Source organism: Nipponia nippon, unplaced genomic scaffold (genome assembly GCF_047370975.1).
Source record: "Nipponia nippon isolate SJK-2023a ecotype South Korea unplaced genomic scaffold, ASM4737097v1 scaffold_27, whole genome shotgun sequence".
In the NCBI taxonomy this organism is placed as follows: domain Eukaryota; kingdom Metazoa; phylum Chordata; class Aves; order Pelecaniformes; family Threskiornithidae; genus Nipponia; species Nipponia nippon.
This window is the reverse complement of record NW_028262344.1, coordinates 947,836-971,346: the sequence shown is the minus strand read 5'-3', so window position 1 is coordinate 971,346 and position 23,511 is coordinate 947,836. Positions and strand designations below refer to the sequence as shown.

Genomic DNA, 23,511 nt, shown 5'->3' with positions numbered 1-23,511 from the left:
AATCTGCATTGCTCTGCCTCGTACGTGACGATACCTAGCAGCAAACAAATCTGATAGACGCTGGCAGAGCTCCCGGCCGCCGCAGCGCTCAGAGTCTAGAAAAAGGATTAATATTATCTAGCTGGTACAAAGGGAGCCCACGTTCTACTTGCTTCAGACTTGGTTGGGGGGGGGGGGGAACATCTGCACACGTTTGAGGGGAACATCTGGAGTTTGCTGCAGCCTCTGGGCTGCTCGGTCAGCCCCAGCCCTGCGCCCAGGCTGGGGAGGGAGCTTCGCCCTGGCCCCGACCGAGCAGCAGAGCCGTTGGGACGATGTTTGTAAAGCATTTGGACATCCTTCTGCAGAGGAAGTTATTCTGGGTGTACCCCAGAGTTGCTCTGTCCTGTGTAAATCCTCCAAATCTCCACCCCAGAAGCCCGGGTGCTGCCATCTCCCATGAGAAAGTGCCTCCAAATGAATAATTGCTTCTCTAGAGCTCGGCCGGGGCGTTTTCTCGGTGAACCCAGCCATTCATTCTCAGGGGAGTGGCGAGGAGCCCTGGGTGCCCCCACCCAAGCTCTGTTTGCAGGGAGACTTGCGCTAATCCCTTTGCTTTCCGGTGCGGCGCGAGCAGGACCCCGTTGTGCCGCCTGGGCTGGGCGATTCATCGGCCGGTGGAAAAGTACCGTGGGAGGTTTTGCCGAATAGCCGATATCCCTGCTTTTACCTCCTCCGGGTAACACGGGCTCTTCAGGACGGGGTCCCTCTCTCCTCCTTTGCACTGTCACTGCTGAGAGCCCTGATCCAGCCTCGCCACGCTTGGGTGATGCAAACTGTTAGACACAGAGGATGTAAAATCATATTGCATTGGAAACACAATCTTAAAATCCGGGAATATCTCCCTGGGAGGCTCAGGCTGGGCACCCGGGGCTCAACAGGGCTGTGTATGGCCAAGGGGAGACTGGCCTCGCTCTGATGCTATACCACCTCGAGTCTGAAAAAAACCTGCTTTTCTGGAAATCTGGTTGCCTCAAAAGTCTCTGGATGAAAAGAGGAGCTGGGGAGACCATGCATGGCTGATATCTCTTAGAAACCCAAACCCTAGTGCTGGAAAAAGCCTGAAGTAGGAAAAAAACTGGGCAAACCCAACAGCTACAGCGCTGTGAGCATCCTCCCCCACTGACTCTGCAGAGATCCCACCCCTGCTCCGGCACCGGCCGGTGGGAATGGGAATGTCCCGCTGCAGCCGTAGCCTCCCTTACGTCCTTGCTCTCCCTGCCAGCTTTCTGAGACGAGGGAAAGGCCAACTCCCCCGTGCAGCGTGGTCGGAGGCAGAGCTCAGGTGCTGCAGCTCCCTTCTGCCCAGGAAGGGCATTGCCGGGAGGTCCCCAGTGAGGCTGTGGCAAGGGGACCACGGGTGACAGACATGGTGCCCCTCTTTCCCCCCCCTTTCCTATTTTGGGCTGGGGGACAAAACAACGAGCCTGAGTCCATCTGCTCAGACGCCTGGTACCTGACTCCAAAATCCTTTTTCTTTGCCCTGTTTCCTTTTTCTTCCAAAACCAGAGCATTTCAACACGAAACCCACCCATATATGCTTCGCTCCTAACTCCTTTTCCTGTAAAAATACTTGTCTTATCTCTTGACTTTCCCTTCTGTGAGGGGGCTGCCATAAATTACCGCAGGCAGACGGCTTTGGAAGCACTTCCAGGGTTATTCGCTGCAGATTTCCCTCTGCCTTCGGCTGTTCTTAATAAATAGTGCCCAGACCATAACAGAAGAAAGAGGAGGAATGCGCCTTGGTTTTTTGTGAGAGGCAGCGAAGGAGTTTCCCATGGGAACGCCAATCTGGAAAGCTGCATTTTGCCACATCTCCAAAGTACTTTTTTTTTTTTTTTTTTTCTCCCCCCCCTTTCCTTTTCTTTCCCCATCAGCTGTCCATCGTGGTGAAAATCTGCCCCGATGACTGTGCCCCCCGGCTTCTCCTGTGCTTCCCTGGCCCCGCTTCGGCATCACTGCTGCTGGGGTGGCTCAAGGGGGGAGGGAGCGCCGGCTGGTCCAGCACCTCAAAATGGGCTGTGGGGCTCCCTCCCGCAGGATGGCCTTGCCACTGAGGCGCTAGCTGGGTTAGAAAGGGCTGAAGTGTTTCTGTGGATGACAAGAGCATCCAGAATAAGAATAGTAAATATTGAAAATCCTCAAGGGTTTTTAAGAGCTCTAAATCCTTGTGCTTTATAGCTTACCTTGCCTCTCTCCCTTGAGGAGCATCCGCACAGCCCAGAAGACGCCTCCAAGTGCTCATTGCTGCGAGGTTTTCTACACTTCCCTCCAAAACATCTTTGTAATAACTGGGTACCAAAACTGGGGCGAAACACCAGTTTGATACAGCCTGGCACTTCGGGTGTCCTTGCATTTTCCATCCCCTATTTAGCTCCATGTAGCGAACTTGTTCCCACTGCTCTGGTTTGCAAATGTTGTGTAGGTCAAGTTGACGATTTTTCTTGGCTCCAGTCCTGCGAGTCCTTGCCAAGTATGTGGTTTATTGCATGCAAATGTTAGTCAACAGCTACATTATCCAAAGGCAGCCTTTTTTCTTTTTTTTTTTTTTTTAAGCTTTAAATAAATGATTTGGCACAAACAAGTGTAAATGTTATGTCAGCATTAGACACTATTTAATCTTGATGGATATGTTAGCAGCGGAGCGTGACACTAATTGACAGCCATTAAATGATGCTTTCTGTTTCTAGTTGCGTACAAACAGGAGTTCTGCTTTGTTAAGGCTGATTAAAACTCCACGTCTCCATAGTTAGTGTGGGATTTTTCTTTTCTGCATTAATCAAAGGGATATTTATCACCGGGAAAGCCTGCCATGTCGTTCCCCTTGTTCTGATGAATGCTTTAACACTCTTGGATGATTTGGTTATCCAAACGGTACAGCCCTTTTTTTGTCCTTGTGCTTTGTGCTTGGAAAAAAAAAAAGAAAAAACCAACTGGAAGTCTATCTTCTGTCCATAAAGAAACCACTTGAGGGTTGCAGAGAAAAGGGTTGGGAAGGAGAGGAGGGACGGCAGGGGTGAGTCAGCCGAGATGTTTCTCCATGGCCGAGGCTGCGAAGGAGCTGGAGCTGCTGCCTGCATCCCTGCCTCCAACTGGCACCGATGTCAGACCCAAAACCTTCCTTTGGCAGATGCCCACGCTGCAAAAAACCTGCACTTTACTGTGCCTGCGTTGCAGCAAACTTTGGTGTGCAACAGCTTTTTAGTCTGGGTTATGAATAAGGCAGATCCCGTAAGCAGGACCACGCTGCTGGCAGGATTAGTGCAGGGGGAGGAGATCCGAGTTCCAGCCCTGGCTGCAGGGACCGCTGCTTGTCCCTGCGTCTGACAAACGGTCACCCACGTACCAGAGCTGCTGCTCCCTTCCACGAAATCGCCGGGTGAAGGCGGTGGAGCCTGGCGAGCTGCGTCTGCCTGAGGATTTGGCTGGTGAGGATCCAGCACCAGCCTCCTAAGGCAATAGGAGCTCCCCTGAGATCTCATTTTACCATCTTGATGCCTGTTTTGGCTTTTGGGTTTTTTAAATTTTTCTTTTAAAGCTACTAGAACACAAAATTAAGCTGGGAGTAATGGTAGTTTTTGCAACTCCCTTTCAATTTGGGAAAGTTGCTGCTGCCAACAGCAGAGGGGAGGGGATGTGTGCACGGGCAGGCTGGGACCCAAGGTCGGTCCCTCTCTGCCTCTGTACGAGGGGGAAATATTCACACTGACGGCTCCCAGGATGAATTCTTCTTCTTATGGTCCTACGGGGACCAACGCTGCCCCTGATTGCGCTGATGTGGTTGCAGGACTGGAAGGCAGGGGCAGAAATAACAACTGGGACCAGTGCTTATAGTGCAAAACTCTGGAGGCCACTGGGATTGTGCTTAAATTGTGGGGTTGTAGGTAATTTGGGGGTGATAAAGAAAGTACTTCACTATATAAGCTCATACTTTTGAGAAATAATCACGTGTTTCATGCTCAGTAAATGGGATTAGAGGATGCTCAGTAGTACTCTATACCTGGCTGGATGAGTGACGGAGCAACATTTGGTGCTGGGCCCCTAGAAATAGTGATGAGCAGTGATTTACCACCCGCAAAACCTTGTGAGCCAGTGCTTGTGACAATTCACTGCACAAAACTCACCCGAGCACTGTGTCTGCAACAGGCGTTTGTGTGAGAAGCTGGTGCTCGTGACACAGCCGCGGTCATTTCGTGGCAGAAACAGTGAATAAAAGAAAATCCAAACCCAGGGCAAAAAACCCACAGAGGCAGCTTGTTTTTAATAAAGACTCTGCGCTCTTTATTCCAAAGGACAATGCATATCAGATAAAATAGTATCAAAAACTATGTACAAAAATAGCGACTATTTGCACTGGACTTGCTCTATACCAGCAAAGTTAAGTAGGAGCAGTTGGGTGTTGAAGCAACAAGGATATTTTACTGGTTGTAAACCATGAGCAGGGAAAAAAAAAAGTAGCTATGACACAAACTTTTTCCCAAAGAAGCATCCAAGAAGTTCAGTTTATATCTAATTTTCCCAGCCCAATTCAGTTCTTCCCAGCATAACGTGCCCATCCCTGCTGCTCCTCCGCTGTCTATGCAAAGGACACACCGTGATCCCTATTCAGGGCAGCTCTGGGATGGTCAGAGCTGCCAATCCAGTGTATTTAGTGCAAATATAGCGTCTCTGCATTGATTGAAGCAGCATCCCAAGGGTCCCGGTGAGCCCATGGGATTTTGGCAGGACTTTCTCCCCCTGGAGATGCCATCAGGAGGGATGTGTGCCCTGCAGGGGCTTGGCTTCGAGGCCATAAGGGCTTTTTTGTTGTTGTTCCAAGCAGCGGATAAGCAAAGTGCAAAGTGGATAAGCAGCAGGGCTGGGTTTGAAACACATTGCAACAGTGCAGGGGAGATGGCCTTCTGGCCCGAACGCCGGCTGCCAGAGAACAGGCTGGGGGATATGCAGCATCTGAGAGCAGGAGCTGTAAGAAAAATGTTATCTCAAGATATAAGGGTTACTTTCAGACAATTAGAAGGCAACGGGTTGTCCTCCAAATTGGGCAAACAGCTTTGATAGCAAGAATATCTGCCACAAAGGGTTTCAGTTTGCATGTTCTCCTCTCCCTGCCCGCCCTTCCCCTGAGTTTTTCCTCATCCACGTACCCCCAGCAGCTTCGTCTTTGCTATGTCTGTGAGCTTGCAAGATCTGGACCTGTTTGTAAGGCAAAAGATCAGTTTCCAAATAATCTTGTTAAAAGGGACAGATCTTAGCAGTTACTTAACATTATCTCATTGTCTGTATTTCCCTGCTGCAGGAGGGAATTGGACCGCTGTGATTTTTAAGTCTTTTTCAGAAAGAACAGACACCACAGAAACATTTCTGGAGGTTCACAGGGAAGAAATCTCCATGTACTTGTGTTTTAGAAGATTAAATTTGTCCCAGCAGAGCTATGCTGATTTACACTAGCTGAGAAACAGCAGTTCAGGCCTTTCCTCTCTTGGAAATATCATTTATTTCTACACTTTCTCCCATAGACTTAATGGCATCTAAAGTTTTAAGTATGATTAGTTGCAACAAAAATAAATCTCTGCTACTCTGCTAGTGCAAATAGTTGTTGGCTCCCTAAAAAGTCACTTGTAAAGATACCATCCTCTCGCTGCCCTGATGCCTTGGCGCTGGGAATTGAGCTGATTTCACTTGCAAACGGAGTTTGCTGCTTTGAAAGCTGACGGAAAGCGTTGAACTCTTTGAGCTGTTGCTATTTTAAATAGCTTATATGGGAATGTTCAAACAGTGTCAACACCCGGATATGCAAAACTCATCTGTCATTGCGCTATTGTCCGTGTTCCCGAGGCTTTCTGGTTTGGCTTCTCAAGGCACCGGCAGCGGCAGTTGGCATCTCGGCCGTCGAAGGGCAGAGGGACGGGTTTGGGTGGGGGTAAGCTGGCACGGCTCCATCCCGGCCAGGGCAGCCGCCTTTGCTCATGTCCCGGCTGCAGCTCCGTGGCCGTCAGGCACTTCGGGTTGTTGTTGCTCGTGGCAGAAAGGGGTTTAATTCTCCCCAAAAGCGCATTGCCCCAGGTGGAGGCTGTGGTGCTGCCGGACAGCACACAGAAATCTTGGGGGAGCTCTAAGTCCCCTCTAGGACCATTAGCAATTATAACATCAATGGCAGAAATTTTTTGCCTTTTCTTTTTTTTAAGCTTAATTTTTAGATCATACAACAGCTGGTGGCCCAAGTGGTCGAGCTGGGGCTGTACCAGTGCCAGCCCAGGATCAGCAGTTTGCTCTTTGCCTGCTTGATCTCAGCAAGGGGCAAAGGCTTCAGCGGGGCGCAGGCGATTTAGGAGGGGCAGAGAGGGGCGATCGCTGCCTCCAGGGCTGGACTGCCCCTTGCTTTCTGCCCCTGAAAGAGCCTGCAATATTTTACAGCTGCAGATCGACCCCAGAGCAGCGCTGTGAAGCGTGCTGAATTACATGCTTTTAAAATCTTGGGCTTTTTTTGTTTGTTTTTTTTTTACTGTTAGCAATGAGAGAGGCTCGTGCGGCAGCTAGAAGATGCTGATCATGACTGCGAATGGGGTCTCCCTCCCCTAATTAGCACTAGAAAGAACAACGCAGTATTAAAAAAAAAAAAAAATTTAAGAAAAAAGGCTGCTTTCCACTTAAAAAAGCGGTTACCACCACGAAGGACTCCAGCCGTTCAAGTAGTAGAGGCAAGGCAGGTACTGCCAGCCGCCCCGCAGCGCGAGCAGCGATGCTCCAGGGAGCTCGGCCGCTTTCTGCCCGGCCAGACGCGTGTCCAGTCTGCTGATTTCGGAGGCGACCTGTTTCCTCTTGGTTTTATACCTCCTGTTTTGGAACCAGATTTTCACCTGGGTCTCGGTGAGCTGCAGGTTTTTGGCCAGGTGGGCTCGCTCGGGGGCCGACAGGTATTTTTGGTGGCTGAATTTCCGCTCCAGTTCGATGACTTGGGTGTGGGAGAACGCCGCCCGCGAGCGCTTCGCCTGCTTCGGGGGGCACTGGGCGATGGGCAGGGGTCGCAGGGGGGGGTCACAGTCTGACAGGTAGATCTCCGCCGTGACATCTGCGGGAGGAAAGAGCTGAGAATTACCCGCTTGGAAGTTGTCCGAATCACTTGCTTTTTCCCTTCCAGAGAGCAAAATATTCATATTATCTTGGAAATACTTTCATTTAACGGAGCGAACACCATCTTAAAGTAATATAGGGAGTTTTCTCTCCCTAAATCACACTTTCTTAATTCATATAAGCGTGCATTCAATATAAACATACATTCAAGGGGCTAAAATAATACAGAAAGGGATATTTTGCAATGCTAGGGGAGATCCATCTTGAACCTCAAGGTACCGTTGTTACGTACATTATAGCATCGACAGCTCTTGAGATTTTTATTGCAGAATTCATACTATTAGGCACTTCTTTGAAACCTCCTCGCTGCCGTGCCAATGAAAAATCCTGATTCCCCAAAGAAAACAAATTTTTATCCTCAAGCTACAGATAGCTCAGAAATGGGAAATCGGTGCAGCTTAAAGCAGACTGCAATTAGAAAGCGTTGAAAAGAAATGCCTCCCTTTTCCCTTTCACGACTCCAAGGCAATGCCAAGAAATTTGGGGGCAGATTTTTAAACCTTCAGGCCTGGGTTTAGATGTATAGCCGCAGACCTGGTCTCGGATCACAGCTCCAAAGCTGTGTTTGCCGCCGACTTCTTTCTCGCGGCACCAGTGGGTCGCCTGAGCCGCGACCCAGAAAGGTGCTGAGCTCCCTGCGAAGTGTCACTTATAACTGTTAAAACTTCTTAAGTCAGTTTATTTATGCAGCTAGTTCCTTTTTATGTATTACCCAGCTTGGGATGGAAATAGGCCAATTTTTTTTTCCTTTAGTTATTTCTTAGTATATTTTCTTAAGATGTGAACATAATGCTCAAGATGGAAAAAATGGGCTTAATTCCCAGCTTGTGTAAATCATGGTTGTCTCTGAAATCCCTGGAGCTACGCTGATTTACACTAGCCACTTTCTGAGAGATTTGGTACGGCTTTTAACGATTTTCGTAATAATCAGTCTGGCGGCTGTTTCTGAACTTGCTTTTATGTAGAAGCTTCTTTTAATAGAATTGAAACGTAAAGCCAAAATTCCCCTGGCAAGGGCTCCCTTAGCAAGCAAGAGCTGGTCGCTAGAGAGTTCAAAATTGCTTTTTTGGCTGTTGCAGCTCAGCGCAGGACTGCTTGAGCAAGGAAAGGCTGAGTCCCCTCCCGCAGCCCCGGCCGTGCTGCAATGAGAGAGGCACTGATCGAAAAAATTTGCTTCTGGGTGTGATTTTCGGTATGTTGCTTCTGCAGCAAAGTGTTATTGCCTGCAACGAATTTAGCAGTTGCATGCTAGAAAGAGGTGCTGGTAGCGTTGTATCAGGAGGAGCAGGATCGTTATTAATGAATCACGCGATGTGCAGCGGTACGGGCAGGCGGACACTGCCGAGCACACGGGAAAGCTGAGCCCTGTTGCAAAAGGCACAAATTCAACACGAGGACTTTCAAAATATCCCCGGACCAGAGGCACCGAGGAGCTCGGCTGCGGTGGCATCACCGCGCTGACGGCTGCGTGAAGGAGGGGCACAAACGGCCTCTCTGAGAGGGCAGCCCCGAGGTCCCCTTGCTGCGGACCTTCTGCATTAAAAGGGAACTTTATTTCCCAAGATATCGCAGAAATCCATCGACTGGGCTTTATTTAAACAGAGTTTTAGGCAGATTCAGTCCTTTGAGTTATTTGAAGTGCCTGGCAAAAGGTTTGCACGCAGTTATTATTTCTCTTACTTTCTCACTGCTAAAGCACAGATACTCCCTGGTATTTAAAGCAGAGCTTATTTGGCTCTGGGGTGCTCGAGGCAGCCAGGTCTGGATCCTGCCCCTTGGTTGACCCAAGCGTAGCCATTGCTGATCCATTCCCTGACCAGCGGGCTCAGCCAGGAGCTTCCACCCCCTTACCTGCGTCCGCCTCATGGGATGTCCCTCGGGCTTGGGCTGGGGATGCTCCTGGGGGACGAGGGCTCCGGGGGGGGTGCCCTGGGGCAGTCCCCAGGGCCGAGCTGGCCTCGCTCCCCTCCTCCGGGGCCGCCCCCGGCTCCCCGTCCTCTGGGCTGCCAAACCCTCCGCTCTTGTCCCGCTCTGGCTGCGCTCCTCGCTCTGCCCCATCCCAGAGGATGTCTTGGATGAGGAAGGATGTCCGGGGCCTGGAGGGGACAGGCATGGTCTGCTGGGCTGCCGTCGGGGTCCAGCTCATCCCTGATGGGGTGCTGCTGGGTGCTCTCTGCCTCCTTCTGGGGAGCACCCCGGCATTCATCCTCCTCTTCCTCTCCCTGCCCAGAGGCACACTGGCTTCCCACCCTCCCGGCTCTGCATTTATACGGCAGGCAGCCAAGCCTCCCGGGCCTGATTGGAGATCCCTGGCAGGAGTCTACGCCCTTCGGTTGTGTCTTGGCTCCTGCGGGTTTTCTGCCTGCTTGCTTCTCCCTCTTGCTCAGGACGTCCTTCCCCACGGATCCATGGGGTCACAGCCAAACCTCAGCTTCCTCTTTTGCCCCCCCCCCGTTGCTCTTTTGCTGGCAAATCACCTCCGAGCTTTTGCGAGGAGAGAAGGATGCCTAAGTGAATTCATCCTTTTTGGGATCAAAATGCTCCCAGGGTGGGGGTTTTGGCGAGAGGAGGGGGGAGCAGCATCGCTGCCTTGGAGGGATGCTCTGCAAGGGGACAGCTTCTGCATCCCCTGCCCCAGCCCCAGCGAGCCGGTGCTCTGCTTACTCCTGGTTATGGAAATGATTTATGTCCCGGGGTAATCTCTAGAGCTCTTTGGGGAAATGCTCTTTTCAGGGGGGAAAGTGAAGAAAAAGAAAAGGATTGGCGTGGGGGTTTTTTTGTATTTTGAGGGTTTTGAGGGTTTTCTTCAAAACCTTCCACTCTGATGCACTTTCAGTTTGTTGAAAAACAGGGAAAACATGTCAAAGACATTTTCATCAGCTTTGAAAAGCTGCTTTAACGAGGGCTTTAAAATGAAAGTTAAGATGTAACAGGCAGGGAGAGCAGCTCCAGAGGCAAATGCTTGCACAGAAAGGGGCAGAGGGTTCACATGAAAATTTAAGCCTAAACCTCAGACTAATTCCTCGACCAGCTGTGGAATGGGACAGCATTTATTTAAGAAGACTTAGTGCCTTTATACACCATCCTGCAAGGCCCTGTGTTCAAAGGCACCCAAAAGGAGCAAAACCTTCCTGATTCCAAGAAAAACCATGAGTGGAGCTCTCTGTTATAACAGATTGTTTTTTGGAGTATCCACTTTATTTGTAGTTGTTCTTCTAGAGTTTCTGTTTGGAAAACAACTCCCCGCTCGCCACACAAACAGCAGCGAACCCCCCTCGCCCAGATGTGGGCAGCACGTGATTAAAAAATCACCTTGCCCCATCATAAGGCAAAGCAATCTGGTGGGGAAGCCCTGTGGGAGCGGGACTCGGCTCCGCGGATGCAGATGGGCAGCATCCCTGGGAACTGCGGGCACCCTCTGAGCAACGTATGTAAACGATTCTATGATTCTATATATACAGTGACCCCCCTATAGCCCTATTGTCTGCAGACTCTATTTGCTGTTGGAATAATGTAGCACTGATCACCTCTTCTGTTCCTAAAGCCTTCACTCAAACCCAGCCCCTTGTCCTCAGCCGAAAAGCCCAGGCATGTTTTTTAACCTTAAAAAGGGAAACAATAGATTTCCTTGAAATCCCCTGAGGACTTTGTTGATTTTATAGGAGGGTGTTTGGTTACGGCAGCCCGAAGCCCAGAGCAGGTTGTGCAGACGTGCCCCAAACCCTGCTTTTAACCTGCCCTTTTCTCTCATTCTTTAACCTGCCGATGCTCCTGGCTTAGAAAATATCCCCCTATATTCCCTGTGTGCTTGGAAAACTTCAGTAGCTTCAATAATTCAGCCTCATGAACCTCCTATAGTCTGAGAAAGGGAACCTGGAAAGATTTATGAAGCAACTGGAACCCAAGAGTATTATTGCAGCCGTGCCCCAGCCGCTGAGCCCTCTAACCCCCGGCCTCGCTTCTGGAGAGCAGATTAGGAGCTGGCATAAGGTGCTGCTGCGGCCGGGTGGGTGGGTGGGTGGGCTGCCCCATGGGTCCCTGCCTGCCCGCTCCAGCGCTTAATCTGGATCCCACTGTGCTGCCCAGGGGAGCTTGGGACGGAGGGGGAGCCCCGAGGGGCACCAGTGGGTCCCCTGGCAGGACCAGGGCTTGCCCAAAGGCATGTTGGCGTGACCGTGAGCACAGCACTGTGCAGGGATGCTCGCTCCGGTCAGGAAGCCGTGCCGTTCCCTGGGGGCACCCCACACCCAATTTGGGAGCCAATTTTCCCACTGCAGAGACTCTACCGCTGCCGATTTTAGGCTGCCCTCGCTGTTGTCGGAGCTCAGCACGTGCCTATCCCCCCCGCCGCACACCCAGGGACTCAGCCTGTCCTGCATCCACAAATATTTTGGGCTCTACCACACAAAGATGGGAACATAAGACTGAGCAGAAGGGTTCCTCTCCCAGAAACTGGGCAGTTCCCTTCCTTCCAGGGGGATCATTTCATTTCAATGAAGCATTTTCCTGCCAATAGCGCTGGGCTGCCACAGCTTTACCATAACTGTTAGTGAAATCTCCTGCTGCTGTCCGTGTGCTTGACCCCTCCATCTGTAGGTCTGTCCTCAGCAGCCTCATTGCAAAGCTCTTTTGTGGTCACGTCTCTTTTCCCTTCATTGCCAGTGTCCACATCCGCGGCTCACTCGGTGAAAATAACTCGTAGCTGATAAGCAGTGAGTAATTTGGCCCAGGACAGGAGTTTTTGTCCAGGAGAAGGCTTTGGGGAAATGTGGGCTGCTTTGCGTACGTGTTTGGGAAAGTTCATTTTTACAGCGGTGGGTGTAGCGGGTAATTTCTGATTTGGGCTGGAAACAGAGGAGGTTTAAAGCAGCAGCCCTGGCGTGTGCTGCAGAGAGGCAGGTGACAGAGGGGACCCGGCAAACACCAGGGTTTTAAGGCTATCCTGACCCTACAGGAACTGGGCTTTCGGGAAACCCCTCCAAAACATATGGAGGGGCACAAACGATGCCTTCAGCGCACATGATTCCCATTTTCCGGCTTTTTTCTGAGCTGGGGAGGGTAGTAATTTCCTTCTTTGATTTCTATGTTTATTTGGGGGGAGTTTCATGTGATTTGCCTCATTTGATTGCTGAACCTCGAAGGAAAAACTCTCAGTGTTGTTAAGACTTGCAGGTGAGCCCAGGCAGTGGGGATGCTGCTGTTTGCCGGGGCTTTCCCCAATGCCAGCAGCATTTACCGGTGCAAGGACCCCGTCGAGTCCCCTGGCTTCTCCAAAGCCAGGACAGAGAGCCAAGACTCGGCTTATTTCGGGAGATATCCCCGAGTGAGTGTGGATGGATGAAGGGGAGGAGAAGGGGCAGCACCCAGTGCAGCTTTCGCCTTACCCAGTCACTTCCAGGGTCTCGGTGGGGCTGCAAAGCCTCGGAGAGGCAGGACAGCGAGCAAGCTATCTTGCCGAGAGGGTTTTTCTGGTTTGATTTGGATGTCAGGGATGTCCCATTTGGGAAGTGAGTGAACGCCGGAGTGATGGGGCTGAGTGGGATTAGAGATAAAAGCTTAATTGCCTCCTGCAAGTCTCTTTTCACCAAACACTGGGAGGATAAGAAGCTGTCGGGAAAGGAGCGGGGAGGAGAGGGCAGCAGCCCGGAGCGGGGACGGAGGTTGTGAGGGGGAGATTTTGCCTGTCTTGTGCTGTGTGCAGGTTGCTGTCTGGCTCCGTCACTGGGATATCTTGGCATTGTAGTGGAAAGATCTCCGTGAAACCAACATTTTGCAGCAGGCATTGACCTCTGCGTGGTTTTTGCCCTGCAAAGCCTGCACGGGGGGTCATGGGCAGCCGGTGAGTGCATCGGTCTAATGAGGTCTCACTGGGTGCGAGGCCATGGATTCATGCCGCCTGTTCGGGATGTGACTGTGCTCCCCTTTGGTCTGCCCCAGAACACCGCAATGACAGTCAGCCCTCCTGCATTTCATAAATATATACATATATATAAGAATATGCATGCAGTCCTTTGATCCAGCAAGGCACTTGATGCCAACGGATCGTGATTTGAGGATCCTGCACCTCTTGGTTCAGCACCGATGGCGTTGGTATAATTCAGATGACACCAGCCCACCGTGTGATCCCGTAACTATGGGGCTGCCCCTCGCAGCTGCCCCACGATGTACCTGCAAACCCATTTTACCAGTAAGGAAATAGCAACAGAGAGTTGGAAACACTTGCCAAGAGTTAGGGAGGGGGTTCAACCTTGGAAGCTCCCCAGGCTTGGACTACAAGGCAATTATCTTTCTGGATTAATTATTAGTATTAAGACTGATTTGGTTTTGGTTTGTTTTTTTTCCTTTGAGTCAGATTTTGATGCTCACGTGCAAATTGTGGATGGGAAAAGTCAAAATACTAAGTGAGGAATGGCGAGCGAGGGAAAACACACAATTTCACCAATGTGGTTTTTATTTGCCAATAATAATAATAAAGACAGAAATTAGCACCTGTGCTAGAAAGATATTACGAATATAAATCAGAAATGTATCTCAAAAGTTTAGAGGAACTCAAAGCATTAAATAGTGTTCATAAAAAAGTGAATGCACAAGTGATGCGCACAGACCCTGTTTTCCAGTTAGGAAGAAAAGCAGTGTTCATACCCTCTTGATGGCCGTGCACTGACACCCTGGAGGAGCAAACCCTCTGGGAGGGAAGGGCCAGACTCCGAAACATTTGTGTTTAAATAAATAAATGCCCTCAGTCATTGGGTCCCCAAAGTCACGGTGCTGGCGCGGCAGCGTCCCCCTCTCTCCTGACCTGCCTTTGCAGAGACGTGACAGCAGGAGCTGCCTGGAGGGGACGGATGCTCCGGAGTTGTCCCGCTGTCCGGGCTGGCAGAAACCCTCCGATTCAGCTCCCGTCCCGATGAAGGCTGGGCTCTGGAGTGGAGGGGGCTTTCCTCGGTGCTTTTCAGGCGGTCCTGACCTCCATGGCCATCTACCAAGCCCTGATCCCCGCTTGCACGCTGGCTTGCAAACATGCGGGCTGGTGCTGAGCAGTGCCGGCCATGCCCAAGCTCCCGTTCACGGCAGGGCTGCCGGGGGCGGCGTTGGGGGGCACCCCGGCATAGCTGCCCCCATAGCTAGCACCATACGGGCCACTGCTATAGGCACTGTAGTAGGAGCTATAGGAGTAAGGGCTGGCGGTGATGCTGTATGGGGCTGGGTAAGGCTGGGAGCCCCCAAGACAGGGTTTGCCGTCCCTGACCAGCACGGGCACTGCCACCCTCCGCGGGGGCAGCGGGTGGGCAGCCAGCTCCAGGGATTTATCCTGCCTTTGCCTCTTGCACTTGTACCTCCGGTTTTGGAACCAGATTTTCACTTGCGTGGAGGTGAGCTTGAGCATGCTGGCGAGGTGCTCCCTTTCCGGAGCGGAGAGGTATTTCTGTTGCTTAAATCGCCGCTCTAGTTCAAATACCTGAGCTTGGGAGAATAAAACTCGGGGTTTTCTCCGCTGTCGCTGCTTGGGATGGTGGCAGGGGTCAGCTTTCTTCTCGTCTGCCTCGAAAGGGTGGGCGAGCAAACATTTTCCTGCAGCGGGAAAAACCCAAAGCGAAGTGAGACCCAAGTCCGGTTCTGTTCCCGGTGAGGGTGTGTTTCCGAGGAGGGATTGAATTGGGAATGGGGACCCTTGGGTATAAGATGAAGCAGGGTTGATAGTTGATAAATTTAACGTGAAATTTCCTGTGATGTTTAATGGGAATTCAAGAAAATTCCCTTTTTTGGGGGGATGGAATGAGAAGCCTGACTTTTATCTGAATTTTGGATAATGCCTCCTTTCGGTCCCTCCTACCGATGCCTGCGCTGTTGTGGGTGCTGCCACCGGGGCAGCCCCAGCCTGGGAAAGTGGGGTACGCTGAAGGTTTGAGTACTCCAAAACACAAACCCCATTCCCCACCGTCCTGCTCCGGAGGGGTGGAAGCGACTGCAGTCAGACCTCTGGCAGGATTTACCTCCAGCACCTGAAGAAAGGGGAATCCCGCAGCGCTCTGAATTTAAGCAAAACCAGAAAAACGAAGGGGCTGGGAATGAAGGAGGAAAAATTGTTAGATCTGAGAGAAGATGCAAAGTAGTTGTTTATTTTTTTTTTTTTTAATTTGCTGGGGTTTTGTGTTGCAGGCGAGCTAGCCGGGGGTCTTGCACGGCGATCGCTCCCCGGCTGGTGGGATGCGCTCGGGTACCCTGGCAGCCACAGCAGGGGCTCAGGGAATTTGAGGGGGGGCTGCGGGGAAACGGGGTGCTGGAGGGCTCCTTCTGCAGGTGTGAAGCCGCCAGAGAGTCCTCCCCGGGCTCCTCGCACCCTCTCCGCCTCTCTAGCTCTGTATCCCAGTGCCACCCAGTGCTCAGGCTCTGGTCCTACTGGTTTCCCCGTTTCTCCGCTCTGCAGCCGCCGGGCAGTAGGAAAACACGAGCAAAGGAAACTTTGCCGGATTTTTTAGCCGTGGGGAGAAGAGGGGCCCCGTCCGAGCCCCCCTCGGCCGCCGCTCCGGAGCCGCATCCCCGCTGCCGCAACCGGCTCCGCACCCCCGGGACCGGTCGTGCCTCGGTGCGGTGCTTCCCGTCCCCAGCGGGGACAATTGACGGAGCATCGAAACGGGCTTTTGTATCATCGAAAACGGTGGCGATTTGTGCCTTTCGGCAGGAAAAAAAAAAAAAAAACCCAAACAAAACCAAAAACCAGCTATATCCCCCACCCCGGGCCGTTTCGTTTCCCCGAGGGCAGCAGGAGCGGCGGGGGCGCACGGGGCGGGATGCGCAAAAAATGCCCCGAACAACCCTAAAACCCCATCCCCTGGGGGAAAAAAAAAAGGGGGAAAAAGGGAGGAAAAGGAGGGAACCCTCCATGGCCCGCGGCGGGCAGCGGGGAACACCGGCTCCGGCGGGGTCGTGGCTGGCGGGTGCGAGGATGCAACGGGCGGCCCCGCTGCCCTCGGTTTTCCACCCCAGGGGAACGAAAGCGGCTCCGTGGGCCCCCCCCCGGCCCCGCAGCAGCCCCGGCCCCGCAGCAGCTCCGGCCCCGCGGTCACTTACGCGGCGGCGGCGGCGGCTGGTCCTCCCCGCCGGGGCTGCGGGCAGCCCGGGGGCCGGGGGCGGTGCGGGCCCCCCCGGCAGCTGCCGGCCGCTCCAGGTTGAGGATGTCCTTCACCGAGAAGGGGGTGGGCAGCATCTTCCAGAGCCGTCGGGGAAGGCGGAGGGAGGGAGGGGGGGTCCGTCGGAGCCGCCGTGCCCGCAGCGGGGCTGTGCGCTCCGGGACCCGCTCCCCGCCTCTGCCCCTGCTGCTGCCGCCGGGCCAGGCACCACCCCCGGCCCCCGCCGCCGGGCCGGGCTCGGGGGGGGGGGGGGGGCCTCGGGGGTGGGGGGGAGCAGGGGAAGGCGGGTGGGTCCCCGGGGGGGTTTCCCTGCCGCCCGGGATGCTCTGGCCCGGACACGGCTCCCCATGCGCTGCCGACGAAGGAGCCAGACCCCTTCGCCTCTGTATTTCCAAAACAAGGGGAAGGGAGAAGGGGGGGGGGGATTTGGGCTAAGCTGCAATAAAACAAATCGAGTCGATTTTAGCTCCATTAAGGTCACATTAGCGAGCGGCTTCGGGAGATAAGGGCTGATAAGGGACGCAGACCACCTAGCTCCTGCGGGCCGGGGGGGAGGATGCTGCGGGAGCCCCCGCCAACGTGGGCTGCCCACCGACAGCAGCTCAGGGCCCCAGTTCCCTCCCAGTCTGTCCCAGTGCTGCCTTGGCAGGTGGGCACTGAGCTGGCAGACCCCCGCTGGGGCATGGAGTGGGGCCAGGAACCCCTGCATGAGTTTGGGGAGCGGGGCCGGGTCCTGGTAGCCCCGTGGGGCAGCGGGGAGGCAGTGGGGAGCCCCACCGGCCATGGGGTGATGCTGGGCCTTATCTGAGCCCAGTGACCGGCTATTTCAATTAAAATTCCTGGCTGGCCTCAGGGGCTGGTGTTTGCTGATAGCCCTGACAGAGCAGAGCTAGTTTTTGTCTGGGTTGGGCCAGTATCTCTTGCACCACCGAAATAGCCAAACCGGACTGTTAGGGGAGGCTGAATAAATAAACTACCCAAATGCAGGCAAGGAAGTGAGGGGCTGGAACAGGACGGAAAATAAATACAGTGGCTTGGGGAGAAAAGCGCTCACAGCCCCACAGGTCAGTCCTCATTTCTGCATAATGCATGGGTTCGTTCCCGGCCCCTGTAGTCTGCGTTTTTAGCTCTGTGTGCATTCATGCCCATGGGACATCCCTGCACACGGTGCCTTATTTTCCAGGTTAAAGTAGGAATTGTGACTGAACACATCGTGAGAAACACTGAGCTCACCTTCCCCGGGAGGGTTTCGCAGCGTGTGGTGATGCCTTTGCAGCCTCCCTTCAGCATCTGCTAAACCCCTTTGGCAGGGGTAAAGCTCAGGCCCGGCTCAAGTGGTTTCTTTCGGGCTGCCCTCCTAAAGAGCACTCGCTCTCTGAGATGGTTTCGAGTCGTGCCGTCCCTGGCTATGGGCCTGATCCTGCTCTCTGTACACTTGGTAGGAGTGTGAATTTTTCAGTGTGACTTTTGCATTCTGAAAGGATGCCTGGAGGTACTTTTTTTTTTTTTGCCATTTTTTGGGCTATTGCACTTGCTGCCCAGGCCCCCTAATTTCTAATCCCGTGCAGGAATGACACTGCAGCTCACTTAAACCAGCCCAGGCTCCTCGGGCTGGAGCCTCCCGCCTGTGCCGGCCGCCGCAGCGGCCGTGTGCTCCCTGCAGCCCTTTGCCACGGTCCCCACGGACAAGGTTAGCTCCTGCAAACCCATCCTCCGAGTCCAGGGCTGTGCCTCATTCGCAAAGCCCCTTCCCAGTCCCCGGCTGGATTCATTGCCACGTCTAAATGGCTTGTTTGGGACTCGGAACACCAAGAGGCGAGAGCAAACAGGCAGTAACATTACACCTTGGCTTGTTGATGGCAGGAGGCAGCCGGCGCCAAGGTAAAATGCTTGGCTGGGATTGAGACGAGCAGGAAGGAATTGGGGTAAGTAGCTTTATCCGCCCCTAATGACTCGGTGTGGCCGAGATTAATGGAGAGGCTGGAGTTTGGCTTTCGGGACCTGCAGAGAGACAAGGCACTGGATGGGTCGAGTTGGGGGAGAGTGAAGGAAAACGGAGCTTAACACAGGGCCACTGGCAACAGGGCAGGATTAGTGCCCTGCGATGGCCGTGGGGCCGTGCTGGCTGCTCCCCATCCCGGTCCGAGTGCCCCCACGGGCCACATCCAGCCCTCCCTCGCTCACAGAGCATCCAGAGGCTTGGATGAGGCTTGTAAATCATCTCAGCAGGCGTTCCCCTGCCAAAACCCCAGCCCCGGCCCCACTCCCTGCCCCGTGTCTGGGAGCTTTCCCGGTGCCGTGGACATTGGCACAGGCAAGGGCTCGGGCCCTTCCCACGGTGCCAGGGGTGGACCACGGCTCTCGGCCACCGTGTTTTGGCAGCAAAAGACCACTGGGGGATTTCTGGGAAGACTAAGAGGATCTATCACAAGTGATCATGAATCATCGGCTTCTTTTTGACTGGCAAGTTAATTTTATTACAACTCTCCAGGGACATTACTCCTCTTTTTAACTAGGTTAGATGAAATCAGGAGAAAGCTGCTTCTAGCCACCGTCCGGTGTTTAAACAGGAGGATTTCTATGGCAGCAGCACAAGCGTGGCTCCCAAAGTATCTGCTTTCTGGCAGCTATCGCTGGGATGCATCAGGATCCCGATGCGATGTCGGAGGAGCATCCGAGACCCTGGAAACCCGACTCTGCCTGCCGGGAGCACGATGGGGCAGCCAGCCCTCCCAGGGCACTCCTGCCCTGCCAGAAGGTTTTGTTTTTAAAGTGCTCAGAGCGAGGGAATAATGGGAATATTGACTAATGGGAATAAAGGGAATATAATGGGAATAAAGGGAATAATGAGTGAAGCGGATGCACAGGGGCATTGCAAGCACAGAGCACATGTATAGACATCTCTAAGGAGTTTGCAAATGCTTTGATGCAGCTGAAACTAAACTTAAAAGGGTTTTCTATATCCTCTTCTTTTTCCCAGCTACTTTCTGTCCTTTTTCATCAGTGAAATAAAACAAAAAGCACAGAAAATGGAAGTGATGGCAGAGAGCAAGCTGCAGGCGGGTGAGGGAAAGCAGATTCCTTCTCCAAGGCTTTCTAATAAACATTGGGGAAAAAAGGCAGGAAAATGTGTTTCTTTTCAGAATCCATGGGATAAAAATAACCTTGAAACTTTAGCAAGTTTTCACGGAGAGCCCGCTTTCTGCCTGGCTCTGGGATGAAGGCCGCGTCTTGGGTGAGGGCAGCGTGAGGGCAGGGTGGGAGGACATCTTGACGTGACGAAGCACAGGCGGTACGGCCGCAAGGCTGAAAAGACAGGATTGGGGCAGGCTGTCATCTCCTGCCCTCTATTTATCTCTTTTTTTCCCCATTTTAGCCAGCTTTTACCCTTTTGAGACAAGCCAGCACTTCCCTGGTGCTCTGCTCTGCTCCTGGCTGCTCTGTTGGGCTGGGTTTTATCACTAGTTTTTAATCTATTATTTCTGGATTTTTGGAGACCTGTTGAAATCATAGAATGGTTTGGGTTGGAAAGGACCCTAAAAGCTCATCTAGTCCAACCTCCCTGCAGCGATCAGGGACATCTACAACCAGATCAGGGTGCTCAGAGCCCCATCCAGCCTGGCCTTGAATGTTTCCAAGGATGGGGCATCCACCACCTCTCTGGGCAACCCGTGCCAGTGTTCCACCACCCTCATCGTAAAAAATTTCTTCCTTATGCCTAGTCTGAATCTACCCTCTTTTAGTTTAAAACCATTCTCCCTTGTCCTATCGCAACAGGCCCTGCTAAAAAGTCTGTCCCCATATTTCTTGTAAGCCCCCTTTAAGTACTGAAAGGCCGCAATAAGGTCTCCTTGCAGCCTTCTCTTCTCCAGGCTGAACCCCCCCAGCTCTCCCAGCCTTTCCTCACAGCAGAGCTGTTCCACCCTCTGATCATTTCTGTGGCCTCCTCTGGCCCCGCTCCAACAGCTCCATGTCCTTCTGTGCTGAGGACCCCCGAGCTGGACGCAGGGCTCCAGGGGGGGTCTCACCAGAGTGGAGCAGAGGGGCAGAATCCCCTCCCTCGCCCTGCTGCCCACGCTGCTTTTGATGCAGCCCAGGGTACGGCTGGCTTTCTGGGCTGCGAGAGCACATTGCTGGCCCATGTCCAGCTTTTCATCTATAGGTACCTCCAAGTCCTTCTCTCCTCAGGGCTGCTCTCCATCCCTTCATCCCCCAGCCTGTATTGATACCAGGGATTGCCCCGACCCAGGTGCAGGACCTTGCACTTGGCCTTGTTGAACCTCATGAGGTTCACACAGGCCCATTTCTCCAGCCTGTCCAGGTCCCTCTGGATGGCATCGCGTCCCTCAGGCGTGTCACTGCACCGCTCAGCTTGGTGTCACCTGCAAACTTGCTGAGGGTGCACTTGATCCATCTGTGTCATTGATGAAGATATTAAACAATCAAGGGGATTAATCAAGGGGATTAAATGGAGAGAGGGCTTCTCAGCTGCTGCTACAGCAGTATCTGCTAGCCAGAGAAGTTTTCTGTGCCAGAAGTAGTTTGGGATTGACTTAAACCAAACCCCTGCAACAGAGCCCTGGCCCAAATCATTAGACAGCAGTGCCCTCTGCTTGGACACCGGAGATGTGCAGCTTTGCTCCTCTGAACTCCAAAGCTGAGCACTGAAAGGGGGGAAAAAAATCCCCCCTGCTCCTTCACCCATGCTGTTAAAGAGGAGAGGGTCAGCGATGGGTACGGGGCAGGAATTGCTGAGGTTTGGGGCTTTGCTGTGTCACACTCGGGAGATAAAAATAGTGGTCGGTGTTAAAAGTGCTCTCACTGTCTTTTAAGCAGGGGAGTTATTTTTAAATGGGATTATTTTGGTGAAACGTCATGAATAATTCAGTGTCTCCCAGTGCTGGCAGATGGAGGAAATCTGAACTCACAAAATTACATTCGGGATACTTGTCTGTCACTTTTTCTAACGAGACAGCTGTAGGGAGCATCCTTCATCAAACCATCAGGGTAGGGAGCATCCTTCATCGAACCAGGAGGGCTACCTGCTCTTTCCTCCGTGTATTTCCGTGGCGAAGAGTGCAATCCTTTGGTTTGCAGTGGGCAGACAGATTTCTGCGTGTGTGTGTGTGTGTGTTACAGCATCGATGTGCGGGGCTGCGCTGGGGCGATTGCCGGGGTCGGTGGCAGCGCCTGAGCTGAAGATGCTGAGCAAGAGCAGAGCCTCCCCGCGGAGGTTTCGCAGCCGCTGGGCTGCCCCTTCCCAGCATTTGGACTTGGCAGTGTTAAGTTAACGGTTGGACTCGATGATCTTAAAGGTCTTTTTCAACCTAAATGATTTTACGATTCTGTACCTGGACGTTTTGGCCAGACCTTTCCTGCTTCCACCCTCTTTCCCAGCAAAAACAGGTCTGAAAGTAGCCGGGGTGCATCCTTGCCCCGTCCTCCTCTGCCCACGGTGCCGCCTGGGTGGCCGTAGCGCGGATGACCAAGGAGCAGAATTTTCTCATCTTTGGGCTTTCTGGGATTTAGCCCAATTCCCAGGGATGCTTTCAAGTCAGGGCTGGAGCGGCGGGAGCGAGGAGAGGGCAGGAGGCACCTGGGGGCTGCCGGAGGGGAGAGGATGGGTGCGGGCCGGTCGAGTGGGTGCTGGGTGCTGGGTGCTGGGTGCTGTGGCGTGGCAGGGCCACGCAGCCGGCGGCCTTCGGTCGGCAGATGGCACAAGAGCCGTGGCTGAGGCCTTGGGCAGGGAGCAGAGCTGCTGGGAAAACATAATTGGGAAAAAAAAAGAAGTGCATCACCCTGCAGCTTGCTGAACAGTAAGGGCAGAGCAGAGGCACCGCAGGCGGCCCACGCTGATCCCTTCCAGCTTCCTCCGCAGCTCCCAGTGAATCCCAGCAGGAGCCCCGTCTGTCATCTGTCCCACCAGCAGCTCTGTTAGGGTTGGAGCATCCCAACTCGTCCACGGGCTTCCCGCAGCTGCATCCTGCTGCTTCGTTGGGCAGCGAGACTGCGGCGCTCCTGGCTGGGTTATTTGGGAGGGATCTGAGGGGTTATTTAGGCCCCCCAGAACAGGGGGCTGAGGGGGCTTGTGAGCACGGTGGAAGCGAAAAAAAAACCACCTGGAAAAAAAGGAAAATAGGGATGAAACGTGGTGGGAAACGTATGGGGTGTTTGGGATGCAAACGTTCCTTAGGGAAGGAGGAATTTGGTCTGTGCCCTTTGATGCTCAGCGTGCAAATGGCATCCCGAATGCATTGCAGAGGTGTGCCCTCCCCTGCCTTCCAGCCGTGCAAGTGGGGTATAAAATCCTCCGTCGCCCTCCGCGCCGCATGGGAGAGGTGTTTTGAAAAGGTGTGCAGGATCGGGGAAAAGCTGAGCTTGGTTATCTCCCGACCTCCCAATTTTACCTCCCCGAACCCCAAACCTCAACACCCTCACTTAAAAAAAAGGCGGGGGGGGGGTCCTCCTTCACCCCACGCTCTCCGTACGTCCCCATCGCAAGCTGCCCCGCGGTTTGCAAAGATCAAGCGCTGCACAAGTGTTCTTCATTATTGGGTTTGACAGGCTCGGTTAAGTGGGCGGACGGGGCCTGGCAAACGTGCTCGGGTTTGCTTTCTGCTTTGGAACAACCGCGGGGCTCGCCACATCTGTTGGGTTTGTGTTTTGTTTTGTTTTGCCTTTTTTTTTTTTTTTAAATTGGGAGACATTTATTTAGATTGAAGAAAGATCGCTTGGATACTGGGCCAAAAATGTAACTTAAAATATCTGGGCTAAATAAGCTCCTAAAATAAGGAGAGTTGCTTAATTTTTGTTCTCTCTGATGTCATCCGTGGATGCCACACGCTGAAATCCTAAGCAGGATAATATTTAAATAACACGCAGCCTCAAATAATTCACAGGGCAGGGGGAAATGCATCATGCGTTATCAGCTATTACATGTCATAGATTTCCTATTTGTCAATCTACCCACCCTTAAAATATATAAACTGGCTGTGAGCAACTTCCTGAGCCGGAGCAAAATACACGTTGAAGCAATCGGAGGTCAACCCGAGCAGCCCATTTGGTGCTCGTCTTTGTGGTGTCCTCTTTGGAATTTCTTTTTTTTTTTTTTTTTTTAATTAAAAAAATCATGATTAATGACACAGCCACCAGCTCCGAGGGTGAGCTGTGTAATTTTCCGCTTTCAACTAAAAGGCTGCCAAAAGGAAGA

At 52.9% G+C, this 23,511-nt stretch overlaps 2 protein-coding genes across 2 annotated transcripts; both read right to left on the bottom strand.

The window, feature by feature from the left end:
* Nucleotides 1-4,321: 4,321 nt before the first annotated feature.
* Nucleotides 4,322-9,540, bottom strand: NKX3-1 (NK3 homeobox 1). Its single transcript, XM_087763025.1, has 2 exons — nucleotides 9,022-9,540; nucleotides 4,322-7,108 (listed from the first exon to the last, which is right to left on the bottom strand). The coding sequence occupies exons 1-2, from the start codon at nucleotides 9,374-9,376 to the stop codon at nucleotides 6,699-6,701; spliced, it is 765 nt and encodes a 254-aa protein (XP_087619151.1). The 5' UTR covers nucleotides 9,377-9,540; the 3' UTR covers nucleotides 4,322-6,698.
* A 4,609-nt stretch (nucleotides 9,541-14,149) lies between these two features.
* Nucleotides 14,150-16,378, bottom strand: NKX2-6 (NK2 homeobox 6). Its single transcript, XM_087762659.1, has 2 exons — nucleotides 16,255-16,378; nucleotides 14,150-14,748 (listed from the first exon to the last, which is right to left on the bottom strand). The coding sequence occupies exons 1-2, from the start codon at nucleotides 16,376-16,378 to the stop codon at nucleotides 14,150-14,152; spliced, it is 723 nt and encodes a 240-aa protein (XP_087618785.1).
* Nucleotides 16,379-23,511: the final 7,133 nt, after the last annotated feature.